The following is an 18,617-nucleotide window of genomic DNA, read 5'->3' as shown; positions in this document are numbered from 1 at the left end:
CACAAATGCAAATTTATTCCAGTTTGTTAGTAAAACATAAAAACAGTGGAATATACTCAAGGCCCAATAAGAATTATATTTTATTCCCCATTCTCCTTGCCCTTCCTATACTCCTCCGCCTACCCCTCACCTTATCCCTTGAAACAGAGTGTCAAGGGGTAGGGGTGAAAATTTTCCCCTAAGAATTGTGACACCACTACTATGTCGTCACACATCATCATATGTCGTCTAGCTCCAACAATACACACATATACTGGCAAAACAGAGAGGTAGGGGGAAGGGAAGGGCTAAGGGGTCAAATTGGGATTGGGCTCAAGTGTCTTTACAAAATTATATGTTCTTTAGTAGCAATTTACTGTGTCCTAGTGAGGGTTGACCAGTATACTGGTAGTCATGATAAACTGGTAGGAATTTGAAAACCAGTAGAGATTTTTGATTACTGTCTTATGGTTACACTCACATGACATCTCAATGTTGCTTTGTCATGAAAGTTTATCTTTTTCATGCAGTTTAAACCTTGCTTCTTTAAACTTTTCAAATGGTTTTAAACCCTTCAAGCAAAATAAAATAAAGTTCTCAATTTGATTCAAGCACGCTGTTCTGACAGACACAAACCTAAAGCACATGCACAGAAAGCCACCTTTCATACTGTGTGATCACTGAATGGAGTTGTTTACTGCGCCTTAACAAAAAAAAACAAGTTTTTTCATTGTATATTTGATTCATACAGTGTGGACAAACCATGTTTATTTCATTTGCATCTTTGTTCTAATGTATTTATTTGTTCTGTTGCTCATTTTATTACTGACTGCTTACTTGTCTTCAATAAGATTAATATTTTACTTAAAGGGGGGGGGGGGGGTGAAATGCTATTTCATGCATACTGAGTTTTTTACACTGTTAAAGAGTTGGATTCCCATGCTAAACATGGACAAAGTTTCAAAAATTAAGTTGTACGTTTGAAGGAGTATTTTTGTTCCCAAAATACTCCTTCCAGTTTGTCTCAAGTTTCGGAAAGATTTTTTCGAGTATGGCTCTGTGTGACGTTAGATGGAGGGGAATTTCCTTATATGGGTCCTAAGGCACTTCTGCCGGAAGAGCGCGTGCTCCCATATAGCGAGGCTGAGCAGCACAGACATTTCACTGATCAAAGTGAGAGCGTCGCAAAAAGTCACAAAAGAAGTGTGTTTTTGGTTGCCAGGGCAAGACAACCCTGCACAGATTACCAAAAAAAAAAACAGCATTAAGGGACCAGTGGATGGAGTTTATTTTTACAGAGCATCAACGGAGTTGTGCAAGTGTTTTTGTTTGTTCCCTGCATTTCGAAGATGCTTGTTCACAAAGCCCAGTTTTACGACGGATTTGCGTATCGTTTATTTCTTAAGGATGATGCAATCCCAAGGAAAAAGGGTCACGATCGTGTGTTGGAACCACAGGCGGTGAGTAAAACTGCTTCAAATATCTCTGCCTCCTTGTTAGTGCGTCCCCTCCCATGCCAGAGACCGGGGTTCGAGCCCCGCTCGGAGCGAGTCGTTGCTGCTGCTGCTGCTATCGTTCAGTTTCAGCCTCTGGTTCTGATTCTGGATCATAAATAAATGGCTGAATCTGACTGTAAGCCATGGTTTGTTTTGGATGATGGGTTTTCCCTCACGGTAATGTCACAGCTTCCACATCCTCTCAACGCAAAAGCCTATTCGCGCTCGTGATTCTTTAGCTCCGCCCACACGTCACGCCTCCAGCCGGTCGTGTTTTTCCGGGAAAAATCGGTACAGACTATTTTTCTCTTATGAATATAATAAAACTAAAGACTTTTTGGAGTTATGAAGGATGCAGTACTACTCTATATGTACTCAAGATTAACAGGATATTGAGTGAAAACGAGCATTTCACCCCCCCTTTAAATTAGTTAGGCTCTTACTTTTTTGTGAACTGTGAAACTCAAGTGTCATCTAAAATTATGGAAATTTAACAACCTTATTCCCAACAAAATGATGAAACAATCAAAACCAATCAGTACAGATTTGAGGTTTAATAATGGAGTAGAATTTTACACCAAAGAAATGTCATTATAAGCATGGCTACCTGGTGTATCTAGACCTTAACTGCTGAGATTATACTAATAGCTGCACATTCAGGATCCTCTTGGCTAGTGCAACACTACTCATCAGCTTTGTTTGCATCGCTAAATATTGAATTGTTACAAATTACACATGTATCTTTCACATAATCATATATTCTCATCTCCTGCATTCGAAAGTGTTTACTTACCTTACAACCCGAATATGTTAACGTAGTTCAAATGCTTTCCTAATTATCCCATGACATGAATCCCCTCTCATCCATGCCCACTCACAGGACCATGATCAAATTATGTTCAGGAATCCAAGCTACTCATCATCCACCCTTTTTTCTAAAACCCCAGACTCCATTTTATGGTATGTAATTTACTGTCATTTTAAAATATATAAAATTGTGTTCAGTGCATGTAAAGATTGATCATGTAGTCCTATTCCTTCTTCCCCCAGTGAACAGCCCCTAATTTTCTCATTCTGATATTTCTTTTCTACCCTCTTTCTCAATGTGCCCCAGTGTTCGGTCTGTTTATTCCTCCCCCATTTCTCAAGCGACCACTCCTCCAGCCTTTCTCAGGCCCTCGACTCTCGTTCTCACACACACATATGGTAAGAATTACTGCCATGACTCAGACCGAGGCTCTTGTCCCTGGCAGCTTCTCATAACGACAATGAAAACAGAGCCGGCTGAGAATGTGAGTGTAATGTATTTATGTAAGTGTGAGAGAGTTTCATAGTGAACATTTTCCGTGCTTGTGTGTGATATACATGTGCAAGGGAAAAGTACTAAGTAAATACAGTAAGTAGAAGTAAGAGTGGTACTGCACCAGTCAGTAGGTTTTTTACAATTTTAAATATGATTAACAAGTGGTTTCTAAATTATTTTTGGGTGGTTTTGTGGGAAACTGTCTCTTGATATGTCTCATGTGCCTCCTTCAATTTACATGGCAGTTTTAAAACATTTGTATCACCCACCAGAAAAAAATGACTTAAAATGATTCTGGACCGGGATTTATTCAAACCTTTAAGGTTAAGGTTACTTTTATTGTAACCTTAAAGGGTTAGTTCACCCAAAAATTAAAATTATGTCATTAATAACTCACCCTTGTGTTGTTCCAAACCCCTAAGACCTCCGTTAATCTTCTGAACACAGTTTAAGATATTTTAGATTTAGTCCGAGAGCTCTCAGTCCCTCCATTGAAACTAGAATTTGTTGAAGCATCGAAAAATGAGAGCTCTCAGACTAAATCTAAAATATCTTAAACTGTGTCCTGAAGATGAACGGAGGTCTTCCAGGTTTGGAACGACATGAGGGTGAGTCATTAATGAAATAATTTAATTTATTGGGTGAACTTGCCCTTTAATCTTATTTAACCTAAGTATGGTTAACGGTGATTGCTTTTGGAGCCACCACTAGTAAGTGAACACTTACACATGCATGCTGCTGTAGTCTGTGCAGAAGGTGTTTGGCTGGAATGAAGAAATCCAGCAGATATCTCAAGCTGTCGTGCTGATAGGTGGACTCGAGTACAGAGAACACCTACATGACACAAAAACACAGTCAAGACAATTAAGTCAATAAGCTATTTAGTCCATGCATTTTTAATAATTAAGCAATGAGAAATTAAATTTAGAGTTTAGTGTTAATGCTTTATAATTAAAAAAGTAATTAAAAATATTTTTCTGCTACATGGAAAACCATAATAAGAAATTGTGCTGAGTTTGGTAGACGTAAATTTAAAACCCTATGGTCTCACCTGAGAGAGGAGAGGAGGAGCGGTGCTTTCAAAAGGAGGATAGAGAGAAGATAGCGCCCCCTGCACACAGTCCTCTACAGCCTCTGAACCCTGAAACAGAGATTATATCAACACAAACTGACGAGACTATTCACATGTTAGTCATCACGGCCGACAGCTTGCTCTTCTCTTCCTCCCAACAAACACAACTTCCTGTTTTGTGTTCCAGTGGGCCAAATGGTCATCATTACGTTTCAACAACTGCACTGGATTCATAAACTCACCAGTGCTGGGGAGCACAAATCTGACTAAAACAAACAATGCAACTGTTTCTTTTTCAAAAGACGCTTTACACAGACTGTGATAACGAATTTCAAGGGTCATCGGCATCGTAAATCGTGTATCAAAAAAAAAAAAAAATGCCATTTTGAATCTGTATTTTTCAACTTTTTGAAAATTGTGAAAATGCTTTATTTTGCTATTTGTTCAAATGTGAATACAAAAAATATACCTGATGTAGTCTCCCATATGCACAAACATACAAGCTGTGTCTCAAATGATCTCAAATGAAATGTCCATAAATCCATTCTTGCGTAAATTGTTGCATTGAATTTAGGGTAATGGTTTCATAAGAATGTGAAATTTGTCTGCTTGTGTTTTATGAATGAGGCCCATTGACACAGGCTTGAAGCCATCCTGAGAAACACGGCCTGGCCAACACACACACACACACACGAACTATAATGTTTACTTTACTGCTGTTCTGTTGTCATAGCAACCCTGAACATTTTCCTCTCGTTTATTTCTTCACTCTTTCTCCATCTCCCCCTTTCCACGGCTTAAACAATCCGTCTCTCAGGAACTACTTCTAAATATCACCTAACAACAATTCCACCGAAGAGTCTTCACAAAACACATATTATACTCTCCGAAGTCTCCCCACATTTGGCGAGTGATGAGTGGAATAAACAAAAGATGAGGGAAAAGAGAGCGAAAGTCGGCCAGGAAGGCCAGTGTGTTTGGGGTGGTGGGGAGGGTGAGGAAAGAAAAACAAACCGAGAAGGAAAATGGCAGGAAAGAAAGTAGAATGAAAAACAATGCAAGAAAAACAGAATTAAAGACAAAACGAGGAAGAAAAATATGATGAGTTTTAGGACCAAAAGGTGAACCAGTCACATGAGGATAATCGAACGCACACACTGAAATCAGGCTGTAGAAATGCTCAAAATCTTCTTGTGCAGTGTAAGAAAAAAACACTAGTATTATATTTCAGTTAGCTAGCTTCTCTAGGTTAGAGTCTTTCCACTTTTCCATTTACAGCTGCTCTTCATCTTAAAACTCGTGTTCTAACTGAAATTCACCACAAAGTGATTTGTCAAGACACATGACTTACTATTGAACTCCATTTAACACTGAAACTATTGAGAACACATTTCTTTTATTATTATTATTATTATTATTATTCTTGGTTTATTATTTACATTTTGTCAAGGGAAACGGTGATGCCAGTGCTGGTGGAGATTTCTGCAAGTACTAAATTTGGCTCAGATAATTCTGCTAAACTGCCTAAAAAAGGCACAATGTTACTGTTGACACAATAAAATTTTTCTGAAAGATTCTGAAATAGGCACCCAATAACAATTAATATAATTGATCATACGACCAAATACGGTACAAGTTAAAACTAAAGTAACGAGCCTTGTTGTGAAAATGTAAGAACTAGAAAGTAAAGATATTTGTGTAAAAAAAAAAAAAAAAAACAGGAGTGTAAGTAATATTAAGTTAGTAAATTAGCATTACACGCATATATATATATATATATATATATATATATATATATATATATATATATATATAAACACAGTTGTATTTAATTTCAATTAATCAATTTGAAAGCACTTTAAGGTTAGAGGATCAAATTATTATTATTATTAGGGGCCAATCTGGAGTCTCTAAATCACACTCTCTAGCACCACCACTTGTCTAAACTTTTTTTTTTTTAAAGAGTCTCATAAAGAGTTGGAATGATACCAAAATAAAATAAAAAAAATCGTAAGGTTTCGTTTTTTCAGTATTTTCAATTGTTCGTTAAAACTGATTTTTCGAACTCCGAAAATTGAATCAGATCATCTTCAGACCACGCTGGCAAAAATATATGGATTTCAAGTTGATTAGTCATACTCTTTCCGTATAGCACGTGAACGATTTCTACAAAAAGCATGCAAAAGTAGACGTGAGGCTATATCTCTGCAATGGTTTGGCCTGTTAAGACCAAACTTTGTGTGTGCTAGAACAAACATGACCTGAGACTACCTGCATTATTTGCTCATAACTTGTGAATGCTTTTGGACAAAACTGGTCTCTTTGGAAACAGTGCTACATGCCAAATCAAATGATACCCAGTTTTCCCATGTCAGCCATTATGGGTGTCGGCCATTTTTAATTATGTTCTTAAATGCTGTATCTTATATGTATTTTGTAAATTTTGATTCTGTCTGAAGAAATATGAAGTAAACATCAGTAAATATATCCATATATCTCCACAGATATGCATTTTTGGTCTATAAATCCTTATTGACGCTGTTCAGTGAGTCTATGTGAACACAATAAACCGCTGCTGACGTGACTGAATACGAGTGAGTGGTGAATTTCTATTCAAAATGTGGCATAATACGGATTTATTATTTTGCACTCCTGAAGCTGGAGTCTTTAAACTTTCAATTGATGCACAGTTTGTCCAGATGAAGTAAGAGAGTGATGTTTAACGTGCTGTGAAGGTGAAATAATAATAAACTGGGGCCGTCGCCGATGCTTGCACACAAAGGGGTTAATTTCACAAATCTTGCAAACTCAGTGAAATCCAGCTGTGAAATCTTGTGAAGTGTGCATTTTTATCCAGCATGATCACGTGTTCTCTGTGATGGTCAGTCTGTGTGAACTGAATGCTTTAAACTCAAAACTCGTGATTTCAAATTATGCTGTGCTTCATGTATTTGCACACATTCATAATTGTGTCATTTTCACTGTGTGGTGTATGCAAAATGATGGTTTCCCTGGCTTTATTTGAAAAAAATAAAAAATAAAAATGCACATAAACTTCCCAGAATACTAAGTGGCCCTTTACTTTTTTCTCTTTTTATAAATTTATTAAATATTTTTTTATGTGTGAAAAATACTGTCATCTACAGTATAAGTATGTTTATTTTACTCATTTATTTTTAATATATATAATTTTTAATATATATATATGTATATCGGCTTTATATCGGATATCGGCCCCCTGCTTTCCAAGATATCGGCATCGGCTGTCAAAAAACACATATCGGTCGACCACTAATCCTTAAGACTGAATAAGTCAGACAAATCAAGTAGCCAGTTTGGGAGAATGTGTCAATTTTCACATCAGTATTTCTGAGAATTGGTGTGTGAATGTCACATACGGTCACATACCGAGGAGGTTCATGAAAAATATTAATGAAAAAGTTGTTCATCTGTTTTATCAAACATTTGTAATGTCGTATATAAAAATGTACATCCACAGCGTGACCTCAAGCACACTTTAACACCAGCCGTATGTCACTGTCCAGCTCAACTTCCTCTCTTTCTCAGCAGCGAGAGCGAGGGAGAGACTGCTGAAGAGCAGAATGATAGAATCCAGATGCAGGCAGATTAGAGACAGAGAGAGAGAGAGAGAGAGAACATGAGAAGAGGGTGAAAGCATGAAGAGAGCTCGAAAAAGGATTCAGAATGAACTATTTCCTTTTTCTAAGAGGAACTTTACACACTGAAATATCTGCTTCTTATATCTTAAATCATGACCTAAGTGCTGTCTGCAACCAGTTTCTATTTGAAGATCAGGAACTGAAAGGTTTATGTTGATTTTGCGCTGGACAACAGATCTGTCCGATAAAAATGTCTCACTCTAGGGTGAGATTTTGCGTGTACTGTATGTGTGTATCTACTAGGGGTTGCATGTCTGCTGATTTCTGCTAGTCGATTTCTTATTAAAATTTTTAAAAACAAATTGAGTTAATGGATTACTCGTGGTTCATGCCATGGTACATGAAAATACATTAAATAGTTCTTATCAATAAACATTAATTATTAATTCATAGCCTTATGCAACAATTACATATGTAAAATGTCAAATATAATATTATTATTATTTAATATTCGAATTTTATAATTATGAAATTACACATAAAATGTATATGTAACAACTAGTATTTGTATCTGTATGTATCTGTAACAATAACAAAATTGTTCGTATCTGCATTGGGATACAATGTCGTACAGTTACTTGATAAGACCGTTATAACTATTTTTTTTTTATAGTTATCACTGAACAAGTATGTTCTGTTAAACTAAAATAATTATTCATTTCTAAAAAATATTTATCATGCAAGCAGAGATGTCATGACAAATGTTTAGTGATCATTTGAACACGACTGAATTAATTCAATGCGGACATTTTCATTACGCAGAACTCTTTAAGCAAGTCTTTTTGTGAACTTCACTAAACAAATGTGCATGTGCTATGCAAACCAGCAAAAGATAAAGAACATGTAGGCTATATAGAAAATGTATCTGTACCAAAGTTGATTATTAGCCTTCTCTTGAGAGAGAACTGGTTTGGTTTTTGAGAGACTGAGACGTGCAACGCAGCTGTCTGATTGGTGAGCACTAGGTTGTTATATTTTTTTAATTTTATGCGTTTAGCAGAAGCTTTAATCCAAAGTGACTTACAGTGCATTCAGACTAACATTTTTTTACCTTACGTGTTCCCTGGGAATTAAACCCACAACCTTTCGCTGCTAACACAATGCTCTACCACTGAGCCACAGGAACACTTGGGCTGGGCGATATGGAAAAAAAAATATCATATCACATTATTATTATTAATTTTTTCGGAATATGATTTACAAATTTATCATAATTCTTTGTCATGTTTTACTATATTTTACTATTTTGCAAGTTGTCTGAGCATTACAGCCAAACTAATTTCCCTATGATAAAGCCAAAGCCTTTCAAGGTTGCAAAAAAAGAAAGAAAAAGAATGGCAAATGGCAGATATTTAGGCAAAAGAGGGTGAAGATAAAAATATTTTTTTCTTATTTTTTTAATAACAAAGATAAAATAATCACAAAGATACACATTACAGCTACACATAAAATACAAATAAAACAAACAGTGCTTTAATTTTAGGTACAGTAGGTGTATTTAGCAGGACCATGCAAGAAATTGAATGAACAAATCTAAAATGTAAAATACTATATGAACTGATTCCTAAAGCAAAACTGTATATTTTTTCTTCAGTCAAAAGCAGTGAGTGATTTTCCTCTTTGTGTTTTGTTGTTTTATTAATGTTAAATAGTTCACCCAAAAATTAAAATTCTGTCAGTTGTCTGTCAATTCTCTCATAATGTTTTATATTTATACCACCATTTACTCACTCAAAAGTGAAACTGAACGAGGTTCATAAATGCTATTTTGAGGAACGTGGAAAACCAAACAGTTGCTGGTCCACAGTGAGTATTTTTTTGCTACTATCAAATTCAGTGTGAACCAGCAACTATTTGGTTATCCACATTCTTCAGAATATCTTCTTTTGTGTTCAGCACAAGGAAAAAATTAATAAAGGTTTGGGACAACATGACAGTGAGTAAATAATGAGAGGAATTACATTTTAGGGGATCTATCCCTTGACAGTGATGACAGTAGGCAGCATGTTTAATATGTAATTTTCTCTCAACTGTTTACTTTCATTTTAGACAACCAACTCAGTCTACATGTTAACATTGTGTTTCGACAGTATTAGCGCAAAAGATATCTTAGTTGAATAATCAGCTGGTGTTTGACAGGCTTTAGTGCACTCTTCAGGTGCAGAGTATGTGAGCGGAGTGGAGTGGAAACAATCTCCCTCCGCGCATTTAATAATCACTCCACTACCGCTCACTGATACCAGAAACACCGCTCCGTCTTCGCTCTGTCTCTAAAGTATTTCAGTATGTTTGAAATGTTATGTTCATAATGTAGCCTATATTAGAATAATAATAATAAATACAAAAATATCAACAGGAGAGATTCAAAGTGGCTTAGGCTATTTGTGCAAACTTTTTTTCCTACCACATGCCAAACCAACATAACATGGTGGTCAGAATTAAAAGGTATAATTGCTGCATTCTGCTGTGCAAATTTTGTTTGTGATGAAAATAACAGTACATTTTCGACATTTATTTTATCTACAGATCGATGCATTTCTTACAGATTCAAAATCATTCAAAATCAGAAACAGATGTAGTAGGCATTATTGTGATAGCGATTGCTTGTGCATGTGCTGTATCTGTTTAAATCATGCTTAAACCTGAAAATACTCCATATAACGAACAGACAAACTCCTTGAGAACTAGCCTTTAGCTAACTTCCCGCTCGGCGATTGCCGTCAATATAGTTTTCTGATCTGACAGATCCATCTGTATCAAGCTATAGCTAAATATGTTTAACATGTGAATTCTTGTTGCATATGCAGTTTTATCACGGGCCGTTGGCATGAATTGTATTCATGATGGAGCAGTGGTGGAGCAATCTTGGAGCGAGTGAAAACCACAACACCCCTACCTTTAAAAAATCTGTTCCTTGCTCCAGTCAGAATCACACCGCTCCGCTCACATAGTCCGTTCAGGTGAATGTGGCGCTCAGAAAAAGTACAGGTCGGACCAGCGCGTGAATGAAACATTTAAAAGCACATGCAAGTAATGAGAGAGTAACTCTAGCAATGAGTTAACACTGCTGTGAATGCATGTAGCGTTGTACAGTATACGATGGAGGCTCCAGAACTACAGCTAATTGAATGTGCGCTGAAGCACGATACTATGATATTTCTTCAAAAGCAGATCGTGGAGACATTTTTTATCTTTCACTATCAAAAATTGTCATATCACACAACCCCTAGTGAGCATTCTGTGCTTATTCCATTCAATCATATCATATCTTGTATTTGGTGTCCATTTCCGTTCCCTACTCCATTTCCCAGAATCCCATTCTAAGAGCAAATTACAACCAGGTGTTCCCCATTACCACTCCCCTTTATAAACTTTTTTTGGACTCTCAATAATGGCAAAGTCTTGTTTAGCCCCGTCTGACATTTCCAAGCAGTTTCCTGGTGTTTGTTCCTTCCGTGTCTGACTTTGGATTGTGTATACCACCTTTGATTCTCTGCCGCCTGCCCCGACCTCTGCTCGTTTCTGTTAATGATTCTGGATATCCCTGGCAAACTCGACGCTGTGCTCTGATTACTGCCTGTCTGACCATTCTCTTTATAAACTACTGCATATGGATCTGAATGTCTCTGACTCCTTGTTACAAAAGCAATGCATTGTTTGTTTTGCATTATCTTCATTCATAAAGTTTACATTCATTCACTTCACCCTCTATTGCATGACTTTAGAGATCTGTGTATAATATTGTGCTGATCCCCTGGCTCAACTTTTATCTAGCAAACATCAGACTGTACCAGCTTCAGCCGAATATTCAGCCAGAATTAGTCCTTGTCTGTTATTCGTTTTTGAACCCATTATCTGTGTCATTCTGAATAAAGTATTCTGCTTCGAGCAAATCCCTAATTATAACATTACATATTTTCATTTTACATGCAACATAGATAAAGTCATAGAAAGTAACAGCTACATTCAGTATTGTAACCAAAAGTTCATGCCATACGGAAAAACTCTTTACTACTCTCGAGTAGTCGATTGTTTCCGACAGCGCCGACTAGTGGTTGAAGGAATCGATCACTCAACTAATAGACTAGTCTGTGCAAGCCCTAGTATTGCCTCAAAAATCGTTTGGATACTTGAGCTCTTCTTGGACACATATAACAAGTATCTGAATATCATTGCACAATAAATATCAAAGCAAGGGTCAACTGAAAACAAATATGCCAGAGCTTTTCTCCATACAAACCTTGTTTTTCTCCAAGGTTTTCGTCAGTGTCTGTAAATCAACTGGGGTTCTTTTTTGTTGTTTTTGTTTTTTGTGCGTGGATGAAGTCAGCTGTCCTCAGGTTCACACAGGTGTAGTTATTGTAACTATCAAGATGATTCACTAAACTTCACAACGTGCCACGATACTTGTTTTTTTTTTTTTTTTTTTACACTGTGTCTACTGTATTAAAATTTCTGATGCAAAAAAAAACACTTTAAAAAATGGCACTTGGTTTGATGTTGTTTTTTATATAATGCACTAAATGCAATATAATTCAGACATGTTTGAGCATAAGATAAGTGTCCAAATATGAAAGCCAATGTATGTTTATGCTTGTGTTTTAATCTGCATTCCACTTCTGCTCCAGTTTATGTACTAATATTATCTATTTATTTTATAGCCATTGTGTACTATGAATAATACTGATAAATTGTTTGTGGTGTTCTTCATTTGTTGATCATCATTTGTTCATTTTGAATAAAGCATCTACTATATCAATACATACGTGTGTGTGTGTGTGTGTGTGTGTGTGTTGATGTGTTTTTCCATGCACTCTCACCTCTCCCAACTGAATGAATCATCTCTCTCTATTTCAGGTCTATTTCATGTGGAAAATGCAACTTCACCCAAACCACTGTCACGTCTTTTCATTTCTCCTAAAGTAAAACAGTCTCTCTGTGTCTCTCTCTCTCTCTCTCTCCCTCTCTGTCTCTGTATATCCAGCCAGACGACTCCACCCTATCCCACACACACCAAACACTGGCCGGAGCTGAAGGCACATCAGCACTCGCCCTCATCTCCCTCAGTTTATATTTGTATACATGCCCACAGATGGACAGTAACACGCGTCTGATGCAGAACATCCACAACACTGCAGTAACATCATTACTGTCACTCTGTTAACTCTATTACTCCATTATCATGTGTTATCTCATAGTCACACTACAAAAATGTCATAGAAAGCGATTACAGTCATTTAAATATCCCATTCTATTTTATTCAGTTTACTCTTTTTATTCAGCTGTGGAATTCTGTCATGTTCCAATAATTGTATTTTACTTAGCTAGTATACTCTACTAGTTCCACTTTAATTAATGTATGTTGAACTATGCAATTCTATTTTGTTTCTGTATTCTATAGTGTCAAACTATTTTAATTACTTCATGCTATCTGTTGAACTGTACTCCTAATTGTTTTTTTTCATCTTCTCAATGTAATTCAGATATTCCATGCTATTGGTTAAACTTCTCTTAATTCCATTGTTTTTACTCTTTTCTATTTTATTTTTTTTACTTCACACTTCTAAGATTCACCTCTATATGTCTAAGTTTTCTTCTATCATAATTGTATTGTATTCAACTATTATATGCACTAATTCTACTGTACTTCTATACAATAAAATTAGTGGTGGGCATAGATTCATTTTTTTTAATCTAGATTAATCTAATGGCTCAGATTAAATTAATGGCTCATTCGAATTCTGCAGAAGGCATTCAGAATATGTGTGTTACCCAAATACAATTGACAAACAGTAAGTCTTTGAGAAGGAGTTTATCAAGCTAGGTGGTGCATTAGTAAGGGGGCTCATCTCCTGTTTCCAAAATGCATCACAAAGTGCTTGAAAATGCTGTAAACTAATTCCACATTGCACAAGGTGCAAACAACCTTATGCCTGTTTCACACCAATGTTTAAGTTTTTTTTCAAGTTTGTAGGCGTCAAGGTACAGAAACCAAATAATTAAATATAAAATAGCACTGGATAGTCTTCAATGTAAAAATGAAATATACAATCAAACCTACATTTATTCAGACACCTTCAACATTTCTCACATTATTACAGTTTCACATAACATGAGTGTCAGTGGGCGCTTGGTATCGATGTAATTTAATTTTGCCTATAAAACAAAATAAGTAGTATTACTAATCATCGTCACTATTCGCAAAGAAGAAAATGTATTATGATTTTACACTGGCCCGATGCACATCTGAACTGGTTCAAACTTTATGCAAACATTTTTTTAAAGTCACAATTAAAATATGACGTTATAAACTAATTATGCATTCTAGAGTAGCTAAATAAAATAACACCAACCTGCCAGAACAGCTGGAGTCTCGGCGCTTACTCTCGTTGAACCTTCTCAGTACAGTATCTTTCCATTCATTCCAAAATTTTCTTGTCAAGTCTCTTTCAAATGCCAATTGTACTAAATGGGCTTTCGCTGATTGCATTGATTTATCCTCACCAAGGTCGAAAGGCACTCTTGGCGGTCCAGGTGTTCATGAGCTGGAGCATGAGTGCAGAGGACCAATAGGTGTTGGTGTCTTGTCAACTAGCATGGCTCCTGAGTTGCTGTTGGATGCTTGCAATTGCACAGTCGCATCTGGCAAACTATGGGACCGATTTACCATATGTTTTCGTATATCAATTTAATCAATCTATCTAGCCATTGCTGATGAATCACACAATTGTAAGAAGATCCCTGATAGACAAATGTCTGCCTACCACTAGTCTGACGGTCATGTCGGATTTTTGCCTGATATTTTTTAGTGGTTATGATTAAAACTCGATTAAATTTAAAATGAGTAACGTTTTGTTTTCACACTTTTTATTGAAATTAGACATCACATTTATGTTTTTATGTTCTCTTGTGCCAAGCTTGGGAGGTGTGTGTGTGTGTGTGGGGGGGGGGGGGGGGGGCTTGAGATCATCGCAAGACCCCCTTGACGCCGGGCCTGAGCAAAAAGAAGCAAATTCGATGTTCAAGTGTTTTGAGACGCGTTTCTCTGCGTGAGCCTGAACACCAGAACACCGCGAGTATAGAATTGGGCTCTTTCACATATTTTTGTTTGTTCAAACTGCGATTTGTATTTGTTCGTTCAGGTGCAGGAGGGACTTCGAGGAGAACTTCGCAGAAGAGCTCGGTTCAGTGTCGCTGTCCGTGATACGCGGCTGTCTCTCTCTCTCTCGTGTGCACCGAACACAGCGCGAGTAACCAGCTCTGTTCAGCTTTTCCACGTCTTGTGTTTGGATGCTTTAATGTTTAAATCGACAAGTGGTAAGGCGTAAAAACATGTGTAAAAGACAAGCTTTCGTGCCGATGCGCAGCAGTGGCCCGTCAACTGTCCTGAGCATCTTTTGAGGCTGGCCTCAGCGAGTCGGTTATATAAAATATCAAGGTGAAAGTCATCATAGCTCGCGTAGTATAGACCCAGCTCCCAACCCAACTTTGAGAATAGATTAACGGCGATATTTTTTTAATCGCCCGATAAGAGTCTCGCGTTAACGCAGCACGTTAACGCCGATAACGGCCCACCACTAAATAAAATACAACCAAGTTTCACTCCAAACTCTTCCGATTACACGATTTTATTTGTTGAACTTTACTCCTAATAATGGTTTTAACTCTTCTATGCTATTCAGTGATTTATCTTTTTTAACTATTTTAACTATTATATTTTCTATTATAATTGTTTTATTTCACTCCAACACACAATTTAAATGGGTACTTCTATTCTGTTTTATTCAACTCTGCAAAACTGTGTAAAAACTACTTTTTTCTATCAGTTCAACTTTACTCAACCATCCATTCTTATTAAAAACAATTGTTTCATGTCAGGTATTTTATTATATTGAGCTACTCCATTCAAATTCATTGAACTGTACTATTCTAATGAGTCTCCTCCATTCTATTGCACTGCTTTCATTTCCTTTAATTCTAATGCATTTAACTATTTTTTTATATGAAAGCATGTGAAAGTCATGCAAAAGTAATCACAATTGTTGTCTGATGCAAAAAATAAATAAATAAATAAATTCGATGTGTTTCAGTACTCTGTTTTATTGAACTATGCAATTCTGTTCATTTCATCACTTTTATTTAATCCAACTATTCTATTCTATTAGTTCCAATTTACTCCCATTCAACTACAAAATTATATTTGTTTCATATTAGAATGATATTCAGCTAGTCCATTCAATTTACTGAACATTTAAGTTTTTCTTATTCTCTTATGTATATATACATATATATTTTGGTTTACAGTATACAATTAATTCTAATGTATTCAACATAACTTTGTTTTGTATTTAACTACTACATTTTATTAGTTTTACTTCTACTCTAATCTATTCTATTCTATTATATTCTACTCTATTCTATTCTACTCTATTCTATTCTATTCTATTCTATTCTATGCTATTCTATTCTATTCTATTCTATTCTGTTCTGTTCTGTTCTACTGAAGCACACAGTTATAAACCCTGACCGGAGTCTTCTCGTGATGGAGTCCTGGGTTTGCTCCAGATCGGTGTGTCCTGTAGAGTTTCCTCACTGGTTCAGATGGGATGAGGGGGAATTCCCACCTCCAGCTCTTTCCTACTCAATGCTACCATGTTCCCTTTTACCATGGTAACCATATTTCCACCAACACAATCACTGCCTTTATTATCACTACTGTAAAACTGAAGTACATTCATATGGGTTCTTTTTCAAACAGCCTTTTGTTATGTCATTTATTAAGTTTGATAACAGTGATTTGCTAATACAGCAAACGTTTTCAACAATAGTAACTGTAGAAACAATGGCATTATTGATCAATGGTGTAAATGTATGCAGGGATCACACAAAACCGAGAAAGAGCGATTCATTTCAACACAGCAGAAACAAGAGACTAAACAGACTCCGATTCAAGCAGAAAAAACTCGTACACGTTACTTTTGCAACTTTGTATCACTATCGCAGCGCTGTCTCTTTGAGATAAACGCCTGTGCGTCCCTTATTCTCGCGATCTACATGAATTCAGTCGAGATGTAAGGCTCCTGTGAACAGACGGACAGGACTGGACTCACCATGACTTCACGCGCAGTCCGGACTCGACTGGACTCAACTACATCGCTCTGTTTCTGAACATCCACGCAGACACACAGTCCCTTTGCTCGAGTGAAACCGTCGCTTCAGTGTTCCTCAGTCTGAAGTTTTGTGAAACGCAGGAGTTTGATGGTGGGGAGAGAGAGAGAGAGAGAGAGAGAGAGAGAGAGAGAGAGAGAGACCAGTCCCTCCCTTCTCTTCTGCTGAACAAGAGCTGCAGTGAGTCTCAGTCACTCTTTCCACTGTGATTCCTGCCACAGAAACACTGAAACCATTCTTTATTACTCGAGTTTTACAGTTCATTCAATATGCATTTAGTTATGATTACGTATTATTCTTGAACTGTCTCACACAAGTCAGTTAATGCCAGATAAAATCCCCAAACACTAATAATCTTGTCACACTGTTGTGAAAGCTTTAATAAAGTCACTTCTTTAACTCCTTGCCTCAGAGAGGTTTATACTAAACTTCAAATGTTCAGACAGTTTATTTCTCAGACAACGAGTCCGTTAGTTCATGAAAACATGTTAAAGGTCTCCATCTGGTGGTCAGCAGCTCAAATGCAGAACATTTCAGGGGAATAGAAGCACGTGGAAAAGTTCATTTCAGTAATTCAACTCAAACTGTGAAACTTGTGTATTAAATAAATTAAATGCACACGGACTGAGGGCGTTTAAGTCTTTGGTTCTTTTACTTGTGATGATTTTGGCTCACATTTAAGTTTGAAGGCCAGACTGTGGAGCAGGGGCGATTCTAGGATTTTTTCAACTGGGGGGCACAAGAGGGGCCACGATTAATACAGAGGGGCCAATCTTGTGTTGTTTGAACTGTATATCCAAATCATTTCAAGAGTTTAGTAACCTTTAAAATCAGTAATAAACAGTGATACCCTATTATATTTTAATAGCAGGTATTCACTGCTCTAAATTAAAAAAAAAATCAAATACAATTTGTATTAACTTTTCACTTTACAAAAGTGAAAGAAAAACTGTAATAAATAAAATAATCCAATGTAGGAATAGTGTACAACTCACAAATAATAATAATATAATTTATTTATAATAGCCTTATATAATATATATATAATAGCCTTATTTATATAAATGCAGAATAACATTAATAATTCATAGAAATAAATACACAATTAATTAATTAATATAACTAATATAAATTTAATATAATTTCATTATATGTTTTTGTTTATTATCCACATCCCATTCAATTTGCATAGCAGCAGTTGCAGTAAATTTGCATTGATGAATAAACAAAATCAACTTATGCCAAGGCTAATTAATCTTGAGCATATTGATTTAAAAATATCATATATCCATACTTTGTTGGAAAGCTACTTGTTCAAAAAGGTAGCTTTAATTTAACATGTAAAATATGTGGATCCTATAAAACAGTTTAGAATAGCTCAATTAGTCCAGTGTTATTTTAGTATTAGTTATTTATTTTGCTATTTAATCATGCATTAAATAATTATGTATGATTTTTTTGAGAATGTTTCTGGGTGTCATCAAATGACGTTGTGTCAATAACTTCTGTGAAGGGAGGGAGAGAGAGCTAGAGAGAGAGCTTTCCAGGGTGCAGACAGCAATCGCGGAGCACCATGGTGATTTAGAACGGCAACTGAATTTATTAGGAATCTACAGACGCAAATAGACTAAAGGTGTAGAAAAATAAAGACCTATATGTGTATTTTGGACTTTTTTTCACCACAAGTCTGAAAGAAGACATTTTACTGAAGACAAACAGCCCCAAATCTCAAAATTGACCAGTAAAAAAAAAACGATGTTTTTGCATGTGTCTCACCCATTATAGACCCATATAGAAAAAAAGTCTCAAGTGTGGAGCGTTAGATAAACATTACACGATTTGTTTTGTCACCTCACTTGAGTGAAAAAAGTCGCTAATCGACTGCATGATTCAATAATGACTTTATTAGAATTGCTATT

At 36.1% G+C, this 18,617-nt stretch overlaps 1 protein-coding gene across 2 annotated transcripts in view; it reads right to left on the bottom strand.

The window, feature by feature from the left end:
- The window catches only part of arhgef40 (Rho guanine nucleotide exchange factor (GEF) 40), a 32,296-nt gene extending 15,480 nt beyond the window's left edge, over positions 1-16,816 (bottom strand). Inside the window, exons 1-3 of one of the 2 annotated variants that reach the window (XM_026215786.1) lie at positions 16,641-16,816; positions 3,830-3,919; positions 3,505-3,612 (exon numbers count right to left, since the gene is read on the bottom strand). In XM_026215786.1, the coding sequence (XP_026071571.1) occupies positions 3,505-3,612; positions 3,830-3,919; positions 16,641-16,643 (201 nt within the window). In that variant the 5' untranslated portion in view covers positions 16,644-16,816. The remainder of the gene's footprint in view (positions 1-3,504; positions 3,613-3,829; positions 3,920-16,640) is intronic. The other variant, XM_026215785.1, reaches the window with a different exon arrangement.
- Positions 16,817-18,617: the final 1,801 nt, after the last annotated feature.

This window comes from Carassius auratus, chromosome 32 (assembly GCF_003368295.1).
Source record: "Carassius auratus strain Wakin chromosome 32, ASM336829v1, whole genome shotgun sequence".
Lineage (NCBI taxonomy): Eukaryota > Metazoa > Chordata > Actinopteri > Cypriniformes > Cyprinidae > Carassius > Carassius auratus.
The sequence above is the reverse complement of the archived record's forward strand: the minus strand, read 5'-3'. Positions and strand labels throughout refer to the sequence as shown.